This window comes from Protomyctophum parallelum (genome assembly GCF_964188405.1).
Source record: "Protomyctophum parallelum genome assembly, chromosome: 10".
Classification (NCBI taxonomy): domain Eukaryota; kingdom Metazoa; phylum Chordata; class Actinopteri; order Myctophiformes; family Myctophidae; genus Protomyctophum; species Protomyctophum parallelum.
Window position 1 is genome coordinate 13169726 of NC_139704.1, and position 21387 is coordinate 13191112.

The window sequence follows — 21387 nt, forward strand, 5'->3', positions numbered from 1 at the left end:
CAGAACAAATAAATAACATGTAATGTGGTAAAGGAACACTGTGGAATATAGAGCTATGTTTTTGGCATACGCGGTGTCTCCATAAACAACGTTAATACGTGTGGTTGGATTTTGGCGATGGGTTTTAAGGGCCTGAAGTGTATCACCGCAAAAGATGCTGATTCTATGAGAAAGAGCCATGCTAACAAACTATAGCATGATACGGTATAAGGAAGCATACAATAATACACTGCTGATCCCAGAGACACACTGGAGGAGTAACAATACCTTCAACAGTTAATATAATATATAATATAATAACATCATAACATGTGCCATGTGATGACAGGGTATCGTTGGAAATGCTGGGGATACGGGATCTGCTGGGGAAAAAGGGAAGCCTGTAAGTACAATTTTAACCACAGTGATTCGGGAATGATTCACATTTTATTTGTGGTTTCTGGTTTTCAAATTGATATATGCACATTCTTTACTAATAGCCATAATACACATTTGACAGTACCTTGCATAGCGCTATGATAACTCTGTTTATTTCCCAAACGTTATGAAAACTAGGGAATCTTAGGAAAAACGGGTAAACTTGGCACCGGTGGGCCAAAGGTGAGTTGCTTTGTTGTACAGTGTCACACTTGAATGTTCAGTTGATGATGTATGTATTGTACACTTTTACATTGCATTACACTAAACAGTACTTTACATTTCCTTAGGGCATCGTTGGAGATCCTGGGCTGCCAGGCAGAGAAGGGGACCCAGGGATAGAGGTATTGTAATATACTGCCGATCCTAACCTGTACGTTTCTTATTTTTTCTGGGTAACAATCCTGTTAGTACACTAACAGGATTAGTGTACTAATCCTTTTAATTTCTGAACAGGCATATCAAGGACCGCAAGGTCAAGGTGGCAGAGGTGGTAAAGTTGGAACAAAGGTAAAATATCAGTCTTAGATTAAATGTTTCCTTCTTAAATGTATAAAGATATACAATGGTGCGTTCCTTCCAGATTGATTCGTTGACGTGTGTGACTTTATCTTCAAGGGAGAGCAAGGTGTCCAGGGGCCACCAGGAGAAATGGGTCCTCAAGGCAGTACAGTAAGTCACTTTTAAGGCATTCATTGCACTGCAATCATTGAGGATGAGGATACAGTACATCCTCAAGCTTAGTGTACGTACTGTAAAGTAGTTTGCCATCTTCAAGGGAAACTACGGTGGACAGAAAATAAACTAGGCCCTTAGGTAAATTTAATGAATGTTGCACTCTCTAGGGCCTGAGAGGTTACAAGGGTTCTGCGGCGAAGCCAGGAAGACCTGGATTTATTGGCCCCCCAGGGCCTACGGTGAGTGTTCCAGATAAATTCTCTAAACTCTTTGAAATACAAGTTCATTCTCTTCAAACCACTAAACCATGTCATCTCACTCACCACAGGGACATGTGGGCCTGCCTGGCAGAACAGGGCCTAAGGTAACGTCACTCCATTCTTTTTCACTATCGGTTTCAAAAATAAATTATACTCTGGTGGTGCCACAATCTTGCATTGTAGGATAGCATGAATCAAACACCATTACATTAATTTACATTAAGTACATTGATCTAAGAAGAGAAATGCTTTGTGCCGTTCGTAGGAGATTTAGTGAATAGTCCATCTGCCCTCCCAGTTGCAGCTAGATGTCAAAATAAATTAATATAAATGTACATGAAAGAAAAGTAGTATAGAATATGAACCTGCACTGATTTACCCGTCTGCTGCTCAGGTATTGAGCAGCAGACTTGACAGCGATGTGAGGTTGGGTTACCAACGCCAGGTTGCATCCTAGATTCACATGTCAGCAACGCTCTCCTATATCTCACAACCAGTCAGACTCATCTGTCAGCAGAGCGATGTCAGCCAGCCCCCATGAAGAGGCACAGCTAACAATTGGATAATTCACTTTGAGTCTCCAGAGTGTCTCTTTTTTTTTTAGATTCTCCATTGCAGTGGAGACTTTTAGCTTGAGGCCCAAAAGATACATTAAGGTGTCTTCCAGGGACCCTAGCCTCAGAAACCCAGACGTTTTTACTGGGACCCAAACGCACACATGTACATTATGAATTAACCTGTTCGGCTCTATTTAAAGAAAATAGTGAAAATAGCCGATATACCTGGCAGACTGGCTATTTTCACTATTTGTTACGTTTGGATGTTATGGATTTTTATTGAATGAATACTTTATTAGTCAAAATGTAAACCATAGGTACAGTCAGACATTCAGGCTAAATAGATAACACAAAAACGTGGTTCCATTGTGGTCCTGTGTATTCAATTAATCATCATAGCATAGAATAATATTACATTAACAAATACAAAACATTAATATAAGACTGAAAGGGGGAAAACGGCAGTGAATTACACCTCCTTAAAGACCGGGTCTACAATGCATTATAATCCTATTTATAATGATTTATAATATGTATTATTATAATGATTATCCTGTCGGGTGTTATTTTCTCGACCGCACACCAGCAATTATGCCTTGCTTATAACACTCGTTATAAATGTTTATAATCAACAACTTATAACAATGTTAAGTGTGGTATTGCATTATCACATTATAATATAATTATAATGTCATTAATAATATGAAGCATTAGAAATGCCTTATAATGCATTATTTATAATCGTCATTTTGAAAATCTTTAAAAATATATTTTTGTAAGAAAGGGTTAGAAGACATTTACTCACTATCCATAAAAATGGCTCTGCAACCCAGAAACAGGTCCTGACCCAGTGTGTGGGCCTCTAATGGTTGCTCCTAGGGTGAATAGTCTCTGTGTGTCTTCTCCTCTCCGTCTGGGGGAGGTCAGACCCAGTGCTAAACTCCCCCCCAGGACTTGTTCTTGGTGTTTACAGCCAGGGCACTCCATGCCAATTACACAGACGAATCGTCTCTATAGAGAACCTTTATTTGAGTTGGCTATTTTGTTTTGGCACACTGTACAAATGAACCACGTCAGCCCTACATATTTCATCGTTTGGTCAATAGAAACAAATAGCTGATCTTCACGCTCACAACACATCACATGGTGACACATTGTGTCACAAAAAACACAGAGATAGAGAGAGAGAGAGAGAGAGGGGGGGGGGGGCAGGGGGGTGGGCAGGGGGAGAGGGAGTTACACCATGCACTCAGTTCACATGGGTGTGATTTTTTTTTACTGACATTTTAAGTGCAACATAAAGGGAGCTTACAGGCCATGTTTCATGCAAATCAATCAAGTCACCTTAATTCAAGTAGCAGATGCCAAGGAGGTGAAGTTTTGTGTTTTTGTTATTTATTTTAGGGGCACCCCTGATGGAGCCTAAATGGTGGATCATCCTGGGTTTATGGGGAGTTTATGGGTTTTCTGCAGAGTGACTTGCAGGCTAATTTATTAGGCAGTTGACATTTGGGTCAAACGACCATCCACACAGAACAACAGACACAGATGACATCCACTGTCATGGTTATGTATCATGTGTCACACATGAAACAAGCCTAGTGCTGCCTTCATGATCCTTTTAGGCCTAAAGCACTTTCTCCTGCACCTGCTTTTTACAGGTGTGTAGAATATGTATGCACAGGCTGTTTATTTTACAATGAATGTCCTATTTGAACAAGAGGAAATGTATGGAAGATACATTCATAATTAATCATTATTTTTGGTTTCCACATTCCTTGCACAGGGAAGCACAGGCATTCAAGGAATCCAGGGTGTCAAAGGTGAAAAGGTAGGGTTTAAAATGTTTATCCACTCTTCTGTTCAATATAATGTTGTTTACTATAAATGTATAAACCTTTTATATATGTTTTTAATATATATTTATAATATCAATGCATTCTTTTTCAAGGGAGACAAAGCAAAGAAGGGACGTGAAGGACAGGTGAGGTTTGATGTCATTGTTTTCATTAAATTGCAGAGCTTTCTGTGTGAAATGACAGTTGATAGTTGATACACTGGTGGATTTAATGGTAACAATTAACACAAATGTTATACTGTATGTATAAACTGTAGTTGTAATTTAACATTTGCTCCAGAAAGAGCTTCACACATCTTTCCATAATGTGTGCTTTTCACCTTTTCTCTGGACTTAAGTTTATGGTGGTTTACTTGAAGTTCAAGGGAGTGACTGTTAGCTAACTACCTGGCTGCTAACTGTTACTGAATGATCACTATAGGCTAACTCATATATATCTAGAGAACGGGTTGGGGAGCGACAGCCCCGCCCCCCCGCTATTCACTTCAATGGAAGTTGCTCAGTGGTGTTTTGATGCTCCCGGAAGAACGACGAAGTCTTCCGGGTAGTACCCCTCGTGTGTTGATATGATTGGTTGGCTCCTATCATAGTACCCCTCGCCCTCGCGCTGTTCTTGTGGTACCTCTGCATCAGATTTTTTTTTTTTTTTTAAGATATTTTTTGCGGCTTACGCCTTTTATTGGTTTTTTGAAGGGACAGACAGTAGGCTGACAGGAAACGGGAGAGAGATGGGGGGATGACATGCAGTAAAGGCCATGTTGGGCTCGGGAATCGAACCTGCGGCGCACACTTCAACGTTACCCAGCTATTCTGGGGGCTTGGGCTAACTGGGCTCAGAGAAATACCAATCATAACTACCAAACTGGCATCTTTAGTCATTGCAAAACTATCAGGTATCGTTCACACATTTGTTGATAATTACCACTTTCAACCTGGCATCTCTATTTTTGGCATGTGATTGTCCCCCTTTTAAAATAGCAAAAAGGACAGATCTACAAGCTCACAACTTGTCACGATGCAATGTGTTGTGAGCTTGTATATCAGCAATTTTTGCTCAACACCACCATACCATAGTATAAAAGTGTACAGACAGTGTTAGAGTGTCCGCCCTGAAACTGGGAGGTCGGGGTTCGATCCCCGGCTTGGTCATACCAAAGACTGTAAAAATGGTACCAATGCCTCCCTGCTTGGCACTCAGCATCAATGGGTTGGATTGGGGGGTTAAAACAACTAATCAAAATGATTCCCGAGCGCGGCACGGCTGCATCTCACCGCTCCGTGGCTGTGGCTCACCGCTCCAAGAGATTGGTCAAATGCGGAGAACAAATTTCACTGTGGTAACGTGTGTGACAAATCGTACGACTTTGTCTTTGACTTTGATACAGGTACAGCACATGAAGCAGAGGCATTTTAGTGTGTCATGCTCTGCAACAATACAGTATAGATAATAGAGATTATATGGGTGGAACGAAATGAGTTGACTTGCAAAAGTGCACATTGATAGAGAATGGTGCTGATATGGACATAAAGCCTAATTTATATACTGCTTAAGACAACCTCTGAAAGCCAGACTTTTTTTTGGCTCATGGACATCATTTGGAACGTCTCACAGGCTGACTGTGAGCCACTTGGCGTCTACCTCTTGAAATTTCTAGTGGCTCGCATGGCGTCGTCTCGTGGTTTTGATTGGTTGAGTATATAAATGCCCAGAGCCATGAGACATGAAGCCATGATCCATAGCTTGTCTTATGCCAAGCTTGTACAGCTTTATGCATTTTCTTGACGCTCAGTTTGACTTTGATGTTTGATGAGTTTCTGTTGCGAGCTTCAGTTGATGTGAGATTTACTAATAGTTAAACCTGGGGAAAGCTACTCTACTCTGAAAATGTAGCTACAAACTACAAAAGTGTGCTCCGGACGACGGAATGCATGTCTTCGCCAGGCCAGATGGCCTATACCCAGGGCTGTGTAAGTTGTGGGTTGTAGGCAGTTGTCCCCCAAGACCCCCAGGAAGCTGTGGGGGGAAATAGCATTTCTATGACATACGCTGCAACTTTTTGCATTTGTGCTTTTGGAAGTCCCTCTACAAAGTCTACATGTGTGATTCCAATGAGATTGGATGTTGCATTCATGAATCATTATGTATGACTTTCTTTGTTAATAATAATAATAATAAATAGGCCCGTCCCTATAATGTTGATAGGCAATTACAGGCAAACAGATTGGAATATCAAAAAACTGTTTGACACTCATTGTAACATGACTCCTGACTCCATGATCACCTAATTTGGCAACGATTTAAATTATGTTTGCTGCAAAGAATTTCTGGCCCCCTCTAATGGTTCTAAGTGAAATTCTGCATCGTGTAGATGGCTGCTAGTCTCGCAAAACCAGCACAACAAGTTCGGAAACTTAAATTTTGCCGGTTATTTCTCCCCTTTAAGAATACCAATTGGTATTGTATTTTATATTGTTTTTATCGTTGATTAGTCACCTTTACAACGAGGTATAGCCTGTAAGGATCGGGCATTCCTGGAATGAGCAACACAGCTAAATGTGTGGGTAGTGCCTCTAAAGAAATTGCCAAAATGGCAAATGGTTGGTATTCGCCCTTGTTTTGACTTGCTTAGCGGATTGGATGATTGCACTCTCCCACAGTTAAAGGAAAAAACAACAAATATTGGCCATTTTTTCAGTTTATAAATGTTACACTCAGTGTTGGGGAACTCAGTAGTGTGTGGAAGATCCATACACAGCCACGACAGATTTGCACCTCCTCCTAATGCTGGTCACCAACCAAGCCACATTTTGTTGTGGGATCATGGGATAGCAATAGCATCCCATTTCTCAACCAGGATTTAATTGTTGCAAGTCAGCCAACGTGGTTCTGTTGGTCACTCTAGCACGCACAGCACGCCCAAGCTGATCCAACAAGTGTTCAATTGGGTTGAGGTCTGGACTCACGGCATTCCATCCTCTCCACTCTGGAGGTACTCTGTGATGATGATCCTGGTTCTGTGGGATCCTCCTGGATGGCATTTTGTCCCAGATTCTGAAGATATGGGATCGCCGCTGGCTCCAAAATCTCATCCCGATTTCTCACTGCTTTGAGATTGCCTTCAATCAAGACAAGTTCTGTCTTGTCTGTGAGAGAGATACTGCCCCATATGCCATACCAAGCTGTTGTGGCTGCGTGTTAGTTAGTTAGTTAGTTACTGTAGTTCCATAACACAGAGTGTAAAATGAATGTGTGTGTGTGTGTGTGTGTGTGTGTGTGTGTGTGTGTGTGTGTGTGTGTGTGTGTGTGTGTGTGTGGGTGCGTGCGTGCGTGCGTGTGCGTGTGTGTCTGTGTGCGTGCGCACGCGACTGCCCGTGCGTGCATGTTTTTTTTTAACTTGAAATTACAATACATTACACATTACATTTACACAACTAGAAAAATGCAATCCTGCGGAATTGCGAGTATGTTTGCCTATCTATAGGAATATTGTTCAATTAGAAGAGTTGAGTTGGGTATGTCATCGTATAGGCCTACTGTCCAAGATGAGGGCAAAGTGCACAAATGCCTTTTGAAGAGTTCCGAATCGCTGGCCAATCGGATGGAAGAATAGAATGTTATTGCACTGGAGTGCAATAACATATAACAATAGTCTGCTTACCTATAGGCAACCACACTAACTAAGTGTAGGTAAATAAATTACACTTGTGTGACGTGAGGGGCGCCTCACTCCTTTAAACAAACATAGTACTCTAAACTAACATTAAAGTACATAGACTTAATTGGCTGCCACATGGCGTCATGTTTAGTGCTCTAGTCGAAACAAACATTGGAAAGTCCATAGCCTTGGCTGCTACTCTACTCTACGTATGTTTGTTTAAAAATGTGTCCCTACCCGTTGTTTGGGAAACACTATTCTATCTAGACAGCTTGTCCGTCAGCAACACCAAATAAACACATGAACTATTTAAAAGATGCTCGGTTTTGAAAATAGTTCAGAAAGTGATTCACCTACTTATAACTCTGCTACTCCCTAGTTCAGTCGGAACTCTGAAACTGTCTCAAGAGATTACTCCCTAAACTAACAGAGGCTCTATCAAAAGATGCAGAAGGAGGAGAGGACACTGGAGCAGCATGGACATTTAAGCCTTTTATTTATTTGGTGTTAGTATAAAAGATAATAAATATAGTCTACTAACACCTAATAAATAAAAGGCTTAAATGTCCATGCTGCTCCAGTGTCCTCTCCACCTTCTGCAACTGTTGTCCTTGTTCCTGTGATGCAGCGGACCAGCCGTTTTAGGCTTGAGGCGCGTTGGTAGACTCCCTTTGTTCTGAAGCTCTGTCAAAAGAGTTGGACAGGGTTGTTTTCACCCAATTCATCTGTCTGTTTGGATTCATATTAAACTTTTGTGGAAAGTTTGATCATGGGGTAAGGAAGAACTGAGTAAGAGTCACATTTTTGCCGGTGGGAACATTATTTTTTATTTTATAGTAACTATCAATCAATGTACGTTATGTTTTTGCATGCTGCTTTTGCATTGCAGGGAGTATACGTTTTTGGAGAAGTGCCCCTGGATGCCCCCCAAAAATGTGAACTCAAAACTAAAAGTAGTAAAGCATCACGTGTCATTGCCTTGTGTAGTGGAGACAACTAAGTTACAGTTGCTTTGCAACATCAATTTAAAATTGTGCTACTAACTGCTTTGCTTTGTAGACTGCACAAATAAGACGTTTGTTGCGTTTCAGTGCAGTGCAGTGCAGTGCAGTGCAGACTGCAGAGCAGCACACTAACTGTCCAAAGGGGTGTGTGGCTTCACGTAAAAAAGGCCTGTAACTTATAATAATATTGCAATCTTTATTAAAAACGTGTTTCACATTGATTACCCAAACGGGGCGTGGCAGTGTGTGTGGCTTCTCACAGAAATGTATGAAACCAGCAAACATAAGCCTGCATAACTTGCCCTCTGCCTAATCAATCTTTCCAGTAACTATTTATCTACCGATATAGCTCATCAAAGTTGAATTGTCGACAGTTACATTTCCTGCAACATTCTTCCTGCAAGGCCTTCTTAGTTGCTTTCAGTTAATGTTGAAGATTGGACAGCTGAACCACCGGACACATCTTGTTGTTATTACAATTACAATTACAAGTTTAGTCATTTGGCAAACCCTCGTGTCCAGAGTGACACATGCACAAAAGGGGAGGAGTTGCTACAGTAAATTCAGGTGAGTTTGTAACTCTGTGGTCGATATTGAATAGCATCGTTCATGATGCATTAACCTTTTCTGTAGCCTGGAGACAGGGCTAAATCGGGTCCCCAGGGGCAACAGGGAAAACGTGGTCCAGCCGGCGAGAAAGGGCGCTCTGGGACGGTTGGAGTCAAAGGTGTTCGCGGTGATGGAGGTCCAGATGGTTTTCGGGGCCCACCTGGTCCACCGGTAAGTTACAATATATTATTGTAAGATTCAGCTTCCTTCTACTGTAGGCTATAGAGGTGCTGATTTTGAGAGCAAATTTGTCACTTAGTTTTAGGCATATTTTAGTCATCTGAAATGTTTTAGTGTTAGATCAGGGGCTCTCAACGTTATTGGCTGGGGACCCCCCGAAAATGCTTTGGCCATGTCTCGCGACCCCCGCCCCGCCCCCCCTCCCCACCACCAATACAAATTGGCCGCTACAATAACCTTAATAATAGAGAAAATACATCATAAATAAATACTGAAACCAGATAAAATCATTGTATTGTATTGTTATTCTGTACTGTGATATGGATTCCCCTGAGTCTGCAATAAAGATTGAATAAAGATTGAATTAAGGAAAGTGTATGCATGCACTGTGTACTATGTAAACTCTAAATTTGCATTTTCCAACCATTCAGTTGCAAATATATATATATGTATATATATTTTTTTCTTCTTTTCTTTTTGAAAATAATTTGGGGACCCCCCGAGTGGTCGCGACCCCCAGGTTGAGAACCATATCAAAAGATTTTTTACACTCGATTGCATGCTGAAAATAGCTGATCTACAAGCTCACAACGCATTCACTCTGCCATGTGTTGTGTGCTTTTAGATCTGCTATTTTCATGTCTTTTAGTTATACTCTCCACTAGACCCTCCCTAACATTTTAGTCTAGTTTTTATCTGTTGACAAAATTGTCAATATATTTAGTTTTAGTATTAGTCACTGTAACTTAATTTTCATTTAGTTTTAGTCGATTAAATCAATACTGTACTGTAGATAGATAGAGACATTGCCTATTTAATGTCTGGAGAAGGATTTGATTAGTAAGTTTTACCTGTTTGCTGACCGAAGCACCCCAGAGCGAGGACCACCAGAAAAATCACAGTAATGAGAATATTTGACCGCTTTTAAAACGTATTGCACAATCATTTCAAGTCTTGGCTGTCAGGGTAGTGGTGTAATAAAAGCATTTTAATTGCTTCACTCTGAAACACTATTAAAGGTGTAAAAATATGCAGATACAATATATCACACACATGCACACCAAAGCAATTACTAGCATTATTATTTATAGCAACTGGCACGCACGCACACACACACGCACGCACGCACGCACGCACGCACGCACGCACGCACGCACATACACACATACATACACACATACATTCACACAGTTTGGTAACAATTGGGGTGTCAAGAATACCTTTAAATGATTTCTCATTAGTCTGTAGTTACTAGTTACTCACAGCACGGGTTTCATTTTGTGTGGCTATAAATCCATAATGACCCTGAGGAAATTTGGCAGAGTTTTTCTCCCCCCCCCCCCCCCAACCTCCCCCAACCCCCCCCCCCCCCCCCCCCCCCCCCCCCCCGGCGTTGCATGTGCTTTTCAGCCATTTGGTTTAGCATGCCCCGTTCACCTGTAATGTTTGTATGTTACAAGTCCCTGTGCTGGCTGCGTTCCAGTGGTGATGCATAATGATTTGTTGCACAGGGCCCGACCCTCTCTGCTCAACATGTGATTGAGGTCTGCAAACAAGTGGTGTTGGAACAGATGTCCACCTTTGCCAACTCAGTGAAGAGGACGTGTGCAGCCGTGTGTCCCCTCTACGGCGATGTACCCATGGGTGCCCCAGGCAAACCGGGACAGAAAGGACCGCCCGGATCGCCTGTGAGTTTCAAAACAATTGTATCCATTGGTTAAAACCGAGTAGTTTTCCGTGACAGACAATATTCCTGGAGTATACCTTTAGCAGACACACGTCCCAAAAACGTTTTTAAACATAATTTCACATAGGTCTTACTGTACGCCCTGCACTGTACTGTATGCCCTATACATGATTTGATTCTGCCTCCCTGGCTAAAGAAAATGCTAACACGTTGCATGAGTGTGGACTGGCCTGAGAGAGCTCAACTATTTGGCAGTATAGTTTGGAATGAAAGCGTTCCGATTTTCCACGTCTCCATGAGGACAAATAAGAAGTCACAGACAAGGCACTTGGTCTGTGTTGAATGGTTTTTGGAGAGAATCTAGACTGTCCTTGGCCTGGAACCCTTTTCCACATTTATTACACGGGGCAGAACCTATACAGGTCCCACACATGCTTTATAATCACAAAGACTCTCAGGCTGATAATTGCCCGTGAAGGTTCAGATGTTTAAAAATACACTTTATTAGATTAGTCCTTGTATAGGAAACCTGTCAGTTGAGAACTAAACCGTGCACCGCTGATTGTCGTGAATGCCAAAGAAAAGAATATTACCAAAGTTGCAGTGTTACATTGCAAGTTCTGTGCTGAACGCACGCGCACACACACACATGCACACACGCACACACCATAAACCCATCTAATTAGTTGCCCGGGGCCCCCCAGGGCTCTATATATAAATATATATATATATATATATATATATATATATATATATATATATATATATATAAAATATATATATATAAAAACTTGGTCCACTCCAATTCACTTCGCAGAAAATACCCAAGCTTATAGATCTGCTATTTCCCCTGGCATATATCTACATATCATGTCATCTATAATATAGATAGAATAGAATATAGATTCTATATTACATTTTAGCCTTTGAATAAGCCTGCAAGGTCGTCAAGGCTAGGGCAAGTGTTATGGTAAGTGCTATGGGCTAAGGTGGAGTCTGATGTTGAAACCAGAATAGTGATTCTAGGGTTCAGCTGGTTAAGACTACAATTTGTGTTGTCAGGGTGACCCTGGTCTTGATGGCGTCGACGGAGAAGTGGGCCAGCCAGGCTTCTATGGAGAGGCTGGTGATCTAGGCAGACCAGGACAAACAGGTGTGAAACATAAATTGCAAGACCACTCCAAATTTCTTCCTTCCTTTTCTTTCATTCTCCAGTGCTTATTTTGTGCCTGCCTCGTATCATTACTCAAATTAAACTAGCAGTGCTAAAATCAAACATTGTCCAGCAACATTGAATCCTGTACAGTATTTGTGTGTGTTCCCGCATTATAAATTGAAATTTGTCGTTAAAGAGCTTTGCATGATGTCACACATATGATACATTTCCCGGCCAGGCCTGTGAAACTGAAGAATATTTACAAGGTGTTTTTAAAGATTTATTTAGCAATGATCTCAGTAACACATTATGGTCATTAATTAACTTGAACAGCATGTTATTGTGTACTAGCTGAGTCCCAGGGGGCATCGCATTTTAGTTTGGTATTTGTATTCTGTTGTCATTCTTCTTGTGTGTGGCTTACAGGTGACAGGGGCGACCAAGGTGACAAAGGTTCAAAGGGACATGGTCTGCCTGGCTATACTGGAGACCAAGGACCAAATGGTAAATTTCATATCCAAAATGTACTTTAGTTCAATAATTTCAACTGAGTGAAAAACTAAACCAAAGTTTCTGAACTGCTGCTTTTCATGAGATATTAAAGAGCAATGTTGCGTTCACTTCACACAGGTAGATGCAAAGATACAGTCGAGTCTACCATTCATTGTCAATGGAAGTCAGCGGCATGATGATGCAAAGATGCAATGATGCAAGTAGCTGCTCCACACTTGTAATCTTTGCGTCTTTGCATCTTTGCGTGCAAGGGCTTGTTTGACATACAATACAGGAGTTTCACATTACACTACTGTAGTCAATGTGAAAAAGAAGGTTAGCCAAGGGACTACTAACCATTGTGGTTCCTGCACTGTACTGAGTGGATTTTTTTTTTTATATATGTTTATTGGTAATAGGTTTCAACAATTTAGTACAGTTTGAACGTACCTTTTTTTTTCTCCCTCACCCCATCCCTCCCCCCAGTTATCGTCATCATCAAAACAATATAAAAAATAACATTAATAATTTAGTACAGCTGAGTGGACTTCTGACATAGACCTACTGCACATATGAACGGAGCTGCTACCTTTAAACACATTTAAAATCTGAGGCTTTTTTGTATACTATTTAATTAGTTTGGGGGGAAATGCTGCTAATCATCCCAATAGTTACTGCAAAAGATTGCTGCTATTTGTCTAAAAACAAACTTTACACCATGTGACATAAAGCTCTGTTTACACAATGTTGTACCCCCTCCAACTGTACTGTACATACTTTCCACTTTCTTTTCTTCTAAAATTTAAATAGTTTTTATTATGTTTCGACACTTGCTTTGGCAATGCAAACGTATGTTTTCTCTTGCCAATAAAGCTCCTTTGAATTGAATTGAACTGAATTCAGAAGGACGCTTGCCAAAAGAAAATACACAAACATTTCTCGATAATGTGTTTGTCATTAAAGAAATAATAAAATAAAATAAAGTAAAATGGAAAACGTCCTCTGCTAATTCAGGAATCCGGGAGGCACTGAATAAAATGTTATCTCCAATTTCCAGGTCAGCGCGGGCGTCTTGGCAGAGCCTTTAATGGCCGGCCAGGGAAGCCAGGTGAGAGGGGACACGTGGGTCGGCCGGGACTCAGGGGTCACGCGGGTCTCAGAGGAGTACCGGGTGTCTGCTTGACCTCTGGGTGCTCTCTGCTCAACGCCAGCACCACCACACCACCACCACAACAAGCAGTAGCACTCCAGAGGCCGAGAGGCGCCCAGAGACCGAGAGGAGCCCAAAGGTCGAGAGGCCGCCCTTAGAGACATAAAGAATACTTGTGATGAAGTCACCACATGGCTGGAGAATGGGAGGTACATGGAGATTGTGGGGAAGTGAGGGGATTGGTGGATTGTTTTTGTTAATAAATGTATATTTACATGTGAGGGTCAAATAAATTGCTTTGATGTAAAAACCTGCATCTCAACTGAAATCTTGCGAGACGACACAAATCTGGGGAACTCCTTGGCAAAAGACTAATCTTCTCCACAGCAGTGGAAGTTCACTTGGAAGAAACCTTGTAAAAAGAGAGAGAAAAAAAAGCATCTTCATTTGATAACTTCTAGTTGTGCCGCGAAGCGATTGCAGAACTATTGTACTAAGGCTGTATGTTTGTGTGTGTATAGTATGTACATGTATGTATGTCACTTTGTCCACGATGACTCGATACACTTTATCCTTGCCGAATCACAACACAACAGGGACATGCTGTGCAATTCTGTGGTCAAAGGTCAAGGTCGGTGATGAGCCAATTAAGCTGCTCAGCTACTGTATGCAGACACTCTGGGTTGCCCTTGTTTAAAGATGGAGTGCCGTGATTTTTGCATTTTTTTTCCAGTTTTTCATGTGTTTATGAGGGTCATTAGACCCCTTGGTGTGGCAATGATGTCTTCCCTTTGTATTTAGGGTTTCTTCCTGGAGGGTGAAACCTTGACAGTCAAATGTGCCAATGAAAAAAACAGTGATATAGTTAAATCATCCCTTCCCCTAACCCCTCCCCCATTTTCATACAACAGCTGTGGGTGCGGCTTCAGTTCAGGTGGATAACCACCCATCACCACCCACCAGGCAAACCAGGCATCAGGTTTTTGTGTCCACATAAAAACGGCATTTTAATTTTTTTATATCCTTATAATAAAAATACCTGATGATCATGTTTTAGGGTGGAAAAAAATATGGCACTCCATCTTTAAAATGATTTCACATGAGTCAGAGTTGTCCTTGAATAACTGTTCTTTATAATAAAAGTACAAAAAGGATAATCTTGTTTTATTCCACCAGTGCTGTTTGCCCTTTGCTTAGCTTTCATAGAGATGAGTGTTTCTGCCTCGTTCAATTTCATTAGTGCATTCATGATCACAGCAATATATTTGTTGAAAGGATATACCAAATTAATACGCAATATGGGTACTGTGCTGGTGCTTTTATTTTTTATTAAGCGCTTGTTTGTTTCATAATGGCAGCTTTGGAGTAATGGAAAAAGCTAGCAACATCTTTAATACTTAGTCAACAGCAGTAAATGCCGTAAGAGCTGTTTTTATTTGTATTTCACATATAGCTTGCATTGTGTATTTCACACCCAGATTTTATGATGCTGCCTGAAATTATTTAATGACAGCTTAACATCCATCACAGTCTGCTTTCACAGCATAGATATTATGATGCCTTTTCACAAACGCAGCATAATACCTTTGCAGAATTTATTGCTGCAATACGGTATTTAACAGGCTCGTGTTCAACAGGGTCCAAATTGGTCCATTTTCCAAGGAAAAGATGGACCCAGCACCTCACGTTTCAGAAGATCTTCAGCTGCAGAGTTGAGTGCTGACAGACCTGTATATTTGTGTTTGTTTAGCAGCAGGGTTGAAAATGTAGAAAGGTAACAATCTCTGCACCGGGTTTTCCATATTCAGTACGAATCTGTTATTGACCGCCTCGAGCCTGTGTGAATGCTGACTCTTATTTTTAGATGTTGTTGTGGAGATGAGAATAAACACCGGCCATGTTTTCCACAGCCACAGATCTAATGAGGAAAGACTTTTTCTTGGAGGAGCTCTCTCTCTCTCTCTCTCTCTCTCTCTCTCTCTCTCTCTCTCTCTCTCTCTCTCTCTCTCGGCCACTGCGTGTGGCTCTCGCACTGTTTCCTGGCGCGTGTCAGCTTCCTGCGAGGGACCCACCTATTGTAAGTGGACATCCTCTGACAGCTTCTCTGTGCCTGTGGCTGCAGCGTCATGCCTGTGGCTGCACTGCTGCTCTGTGCTGTTCCGTGTGGTGTTCCCCCTCTCAGGACCAGCGGTAGAAGAAGTACTCAGATTATTATTATTATTATTTTGTAGAAGTACTCTCTTGCAAGTAAAAGTCCTGTATCGAAAATGACCCATTATTCAAGTCCATTTCACAAAATCTTTCAAAAATAGCAGATCTACAAGCTCGGAATGCTTTATGAGCTTGTGGACTATTTTTGATTAGAAGTATACAATAGGGCTTTATTGATTTGTGTATGTCTTGTAACAACTAATCAAAATTTACAAAGTAACTAAAGCTGTCAAATATGGAGTAAAAAATACAATATATTTCTCTTACAGTAGATGTATTGGAGTAGCTAGGATGTTAATACTCAACTTAAGTGAAGTAGAAGTACCTTAAAATTGTACTTATCCTGGTCTCTAAACTGCCTCCCCCTGGCCAGCCGGGGCACCTGATGGAGGGGAAAGGAACTGGTTGGAATAACGTGTTCCTTCCACGCGCTACGTCAAACCAGGGAAACTCCCCCCTGTCAGGTGTAAAGGAGCAACTTGGACACTCAGGCATGAAGGAAGCATGAGTTCAAGTCCGTTGCTCTCCCCAGGTTGGCGGAGGGTGTGTAGAGCCCAGGATCACATTAGATAATTGACACAGGGGTGAAAAATGGGTTACAAAATCGTGGGATAAAAAAAAAAAAAAAAAAAAGTACTTAAGTACAGTTACAGTACTTGAGTAAATGTACTTACAGTTACTTTCCACCACTACAACCAACTCTCTCCATGGAAACTCTTAGTCTTCCAGCCGTTCTCATCTGGAGGCCCTCTCAGGGGTCCAATCATTTGCATCAGACATGCATCACATTAATCCCTATGTGGCAAACCATGCAAGTGATCATGATAATTGCAGTCTAATGCATGTGATTTGAAACCATTATTGCTCAACCAAAATCCCCAGCAGACAGAAAGCAGGGAGGACTGTGAGGTTTTGATTCAAAGTGATGGCAGGGAAGTCAGTTTAACGAGAGAGATGTTTTATGTTGCACTCAGTCAACTGTAATAAAGCTTTCGGAGCACGATCCAGAAACAAACATGATCATTTAAAAATGTGACTCTCTACACCTTTGTAATTTTGCGCTACAAATCACCCCAATGCCTTGAAAGAAAATAAATTATAGTTGTTGTTTTTGCTCCTAAAATGCAGTCCGGAACCAAATCTGTGACAGTGTGACTGCTAGTGCATTAACTATAGTGGAGCCACCAGGGCCAATTTTCTTTCTTTCTTTCTTTCTTTCTTTCTTTCTTAACCATGGTTAAGGTTTTACATGTTTATAGTTCTCTCTTATGTGACCAGGAAAGCCCCAATTCCTTCATTCACTGGAGCTATCTCGTCCAACTGCACAATTAATGTAAGTATTGTGATAGAACTACAGCGCATTGTCAAGTTTTCCAGAAGTTCCCATTTTCAAGCTTACCGTATCTATCACAGCTGTGATCAACGCCAAATATTCAGCAGTTACCGGCATTGACCACCAGGAGGTGCTATGCCTCAACAACTCCCCAGACCTCAAAAGCCACTGCTGCTCCTCAATGCAGGACAAGTCAAGATCATCATGTGACCTCTGGATGATGACCCCTGTAAAGTAAGTGATTGAACAACAGCACCCCTGGCACTACCTGTCTCGTGAGTATTACTCTTTGATGGATACAGATTGCTTGATCATTTTAACAGTAGAGGTTAATTTCCTGTTGCTCCCCCAGGATGCGTTTGATGATGTGGACATATGATTTAAAAAAGCTAGTCATATGGAGAACAGATACACATTTAAGCAATCAGTCTTATTTCTCCTGCTCATTGAAGGATGACGCTAATATAGGTGGTGTTTCGTTCAGGCCTTACAACAACATGTTAGGCCTACATGACATTCCTCTAACCTTCCACAGTCAGTCAGCATGAAATACAGTACAGTACAGTACAGTACAGTACAGTACAGTACAGTACAGTACAGTACAGTACAGTACAGTACAGTACAGTACAGTACAGTACAGTACAGTGCAATATAGTACAGTAGGCCTACAATACGTGCAGTGGCGCTATCAGGACGTGGGGGGGGGGGGGGGGGATGTCATGACTCACATTGTTGTGTATTAGCCCGTCTGACACCTTGATCGAGTTTAAACTAAGAGCAACTGCATGTATGCAGACTAATACACAATGACTATTGCGCAGCAAGATGGAAACATATGGCATGCACCAGCACCAGTCGGGAAAATAAATAAAAAATAGACCAGGCATCCCCCAATAGTGTGGGGACATTCAGACCAAATCTGACCAAGTACAATACAGTACAGGATGTAAACATCTTGGTAGCACTATAGCTACTGTCTTGTTGGCTGACTGTGACCAGTGTTGCCAGATTTTGCAAACAGAAACAATCGGTCAGGTCTATGAAAACAAGCCCAAAACAAGCAAATAGGCTGTGTTTTACCACTTTACATCAGCTATTTGAAAATAGCAGATCTACAAGCTCACAGCGACACGTTGGGAGGTTTTACAATTTACAATTTCGGCATTTAGCAGAAGCTCTTTTTTTCCGATTAAGAAAGGACGATTTACAGTAAGCAACAACAACATATAGTAAAAGTAATACATCAAATACATAGAAATCGCAAGAATCATATAAGCAAGCTAAGGACATAACATCCGACTAACATCTGTACAATAAAACTATATGAGTATACAGTACACTATAGAGTGCTATGTCTACATAAGATACTATCTAATTAAGTTACATGAGTTTAGCCTTTGCCTACACCTTAGGCTGTAAGGTTGTTGAGGCTAGTGCAAGTGCTACAGGTATGAAGAGGTGAGTTTTCAGATTATGGCAGAAGATTGGAAGTGAGTCTACTCTGCAGTTCATTCCATAGTTTAGGAGCCAAAATGGAGAACAGTCTGGGACGTGTGGCACATTGTCCCAGGTGTTTTTGTGAAGGTTCTGCAAGCCTCCCTGTGTTGGCTGATCTGAGCGAGAAGGGGGCCCGAGGTTGTAGGGTTGGATACTTTGAAGATATGGGGGTGAGGGGGTGCAATGGTTGTTGCAAAGATTGTTTTAGATCTGTTATTTTCAAAACATATTGAGAATAAATTGAAATATTTCGAATATTTCTGGCACAAAATATCAGAGGGTATCACTGATGCAGGCTGTTGTGGAGTTATTATGAAACTCTGCATTCCTTTCAGATATTCGATATTAAGGCTGTGGATGTACTTGTGTGACGACTTTCAGTTGTAGATGCAAGAGCAGGATCTCAGAGATCCTTGAGATGCGTTGATCTGCAGCCCACTTTGGTCAGGTTAATGATATGAACTCATAATAGTGCTACAGAGGAACGACTTTGGAGCAGAATTAGCCACAGCAGAAGATTTAACTTGTACTGTGTGTGTGTGTGTGTGTGTGTGTGTGTGTGTGTGTGTGTGTGTGTGTTTGCGTGTGTGTGTGTGTGTGTGTGTGTGTGTGTGTGTGTGTGTGTGTGTGTGTGTGTGTGTGTGTGTGTGTGTGTGTGTGTGTGTGTGTGTGTGCGTGCGCATGCGTGTGTGTGAATGCAATGCAATCTAGTGCTTGTCCTGCATTGAGGAACACCCCATGTTCTCTGTTTACACCCTCAGCAACCAATACACAGTCCAACTCCTCAACTCTTGGAAGCGTGCTGTCTACTATTACTCTAATTTTCCCTTTGCACTGACTGAGATGGGCTGGCCGTTTCAGCCTTTCGGGCTCTCCTTATCTGCTCCTCTTTCCACCCATGGTAATTGAGAGTGGCTGCAGGCCAGTGAAAGTCAAGAAAGGGTGGGTGGAGGAGGGGTGGGGGGGTTATTTGGAAGGAGGAGGTAGAGGAACAGAGAGACAGACAGAACTGCTGGACTGGGCAGGCTTTCATTCACCAGTGAAACATGTGCATTGCTCCCCAAACTCCAGGACTCTGCAGTGCATTGACCACAGGCTATCAATGAAAGGATTAGGGGGGGTTTGGATCCTAACCTCTGGTAATTTGTTTTGCTTTATTTTTGTCCTTTCTCTGAATTTTGCAAATGCTGTGTGACCACAGTTACAACAGTTATGTTTAAGTGTGTAACATCTTTAATGCATCAGAGCATCAGCATGACAGAGTAGTGTTGATGTGTTGTGTTTCTGTACAGATTTTATTGTGGATTGTTTTGCAAATCTTCAGAGTCATTGGTTAGTATTAGTCTAGCTAGCTGCATGTTGCAGTATAGCCACATATTGAAGACATTAAGGTTATCAGTCCCTTGTTTGTGCCGCTGTCATGCAAAGAATGAATGGAATTATTTCATTGATGTTTTCTGGCTGCTTCACAACTCATAAAAGGATGTTCCATGCTCATTTCTTCTATAAAGACAATAACACTTTTATTATGCATGAGATGTTGTGAATTATTTACAGTATATGTATCAATATGAATGGTTGGAACGTGGAACATGTTGGACAAGTAGACCCCATAAGTTTAGGAGGTGCAAGCATAGTGAAGATATCAGTTTATAGTTTGGAATATTATAAATGATTTTGAGGAAGTACTGTTCTGGCTTTCCTTGCCTACAAAAACAAAAACCTGGAAGCAATCTATTTTCCAGTATCTTGGCAAAGTTGTCTTATTGATTTTGGAGTAGCATAGGATCATATTAACACGTTTACAGCAGTTGTGTAGAACATTTTATGGGAAATGTAGGACTGCAGGTGCTGATCTGAAGAATTCCCAAATGTGTATGCTCTAAACAAACAAGTCTAAATAGGATTAGTATGTGGCTATAGGTCAGTGTGAGATGTGAAGCTAAATGGAACCTTAAAATATGTGGTCTAAATGTGTGGCATGTTATGAGTAGGCAAAATACTCCATTTCAGAACCAGTAAAACATTACCTGGTGCAGTAGGAACTAGGAGGCACCAACTGACTCATATAGGACTACATGTCCAGCTGGAACAAAAGTATGCTTCAAGCAAGATTAATCCAAACACAACTTCCCCTAAGGCTTTTGTTGTCATGTTTAGCTGTATGTACTGGCAAGCTCGTCTTCCTGAAAGTGTTGATGTTGGTTTTCAAAGGGGATTATTCCGTGCCCTGAATACCAGCCTGACATGACGTCATCGCAACCCAGGCCAAAACCTATAAAGTGTCTGCACTACCCCTATAACACCAGAGGTCATGGACTAGGCTGTAGTGCAGACAGAATGCCATATGGAGAATGATACTGGTCTGCTAGACAAGTGTGCTGGTAGATCTGGAAGGCTTTACTACATCCTGCATGCTTTTGTAGGATTAATACGTCATCAAGTACAAATGTAGCCTTCATAGGAAAGTAATGTTGCATCTTGACAACTTTGTTGTCAAATGAATATATTTTTTTTTATTCTTGGACAAAGGTAGCTTCTCCTTCATCATAGTACATGTGTTTGGTCACCGTCCAAGGCTAGAACTTTCACTGTCTGACGGGGCAAATGAATTCCATGTGGCTCCAGCGGAGGTGTAGAAA

General features: G+C 41.4%; 2 protein-coding genes across 3 annotated transcripts in view; both read left to right on the forward strand.

The window, feature by feature from the left end:
- The window catches only part of LOC310865675 (uncharacterized protein), a gene marked incomplete at its 5' end in the record, with an annotated part of 27956 nt that extends 14048 nt beyond the window's left edge, over nucleotides 1-13908 (forward strand). The window contains 14 exons of the mRNA XM_083774884.1: nucleotides 329-382; nucleotides 556-600; nucleotides 708-761; nucleotides 874-927; nucleotides 1036-1089; nucleotides 1263-1334; nucleotides 1424-1459; nucleotides 3699-3743; nucleotides 3864-3896; nucleotides 9064-9210; nucleotides 10731-10907; nucleotides 11969-12059; nucleotides 12489-12566; nucleotides 13612-13908. Coding sequence (XP_083631010.1) covers nucleotides 329-382; nucleotides 556-600; nucleotides 708-761; nucleotides 874-927; nucleotides 1036-1089; nucleotides 1263-1334; nucleotides 1424-1459; nucleotides 3699-3743; nucleotides 3864-3896; nucleotides 9064-9210; nucleotides 10731-10907; nucleotides 11969-12059; nucleotides 12489-12566; nucleotides 13612-13862 — 1191 coding nt within the window. The 3' untranslated portion in view covers nucleotides 13863-13908. The remainder of the gene's footprint in view (nucleotides 1-328; nucleotides 383-555; nucleotides 601-707; nucleotides 762-873; nucleotides 928-1035; nucleotides 1090-1262; nucleotides 1335-1423; nucleotides 1460-3698; nucleotides 3744-3863; nucleotides 3897-9063; nucleotides 9211-10730; nucleotides 10908-11968; nucleotides 12060-12488; nucleotides 12567-13611) is intronic.
- A 5831-nt stretch (nucleotides 13909-19739) lies between these two features.
- Nucleotides 19740-21387, forward strand: part of col21a1 (collagen, type XXI, alpha 1) — a 57126-nt gene continuing 55478 nt past the window's right edge. For both annotated transcript variants that reach the window (XR_014569869.1, XM_083775332.1), the window contains exon 1: nucleotides 19740-19884. The gene's annotated coding sequence lies outside the window, so the exon portion shown is untranslated. The remainder of the gene's footprint in view (nucleotides 19885-21387) is intronic.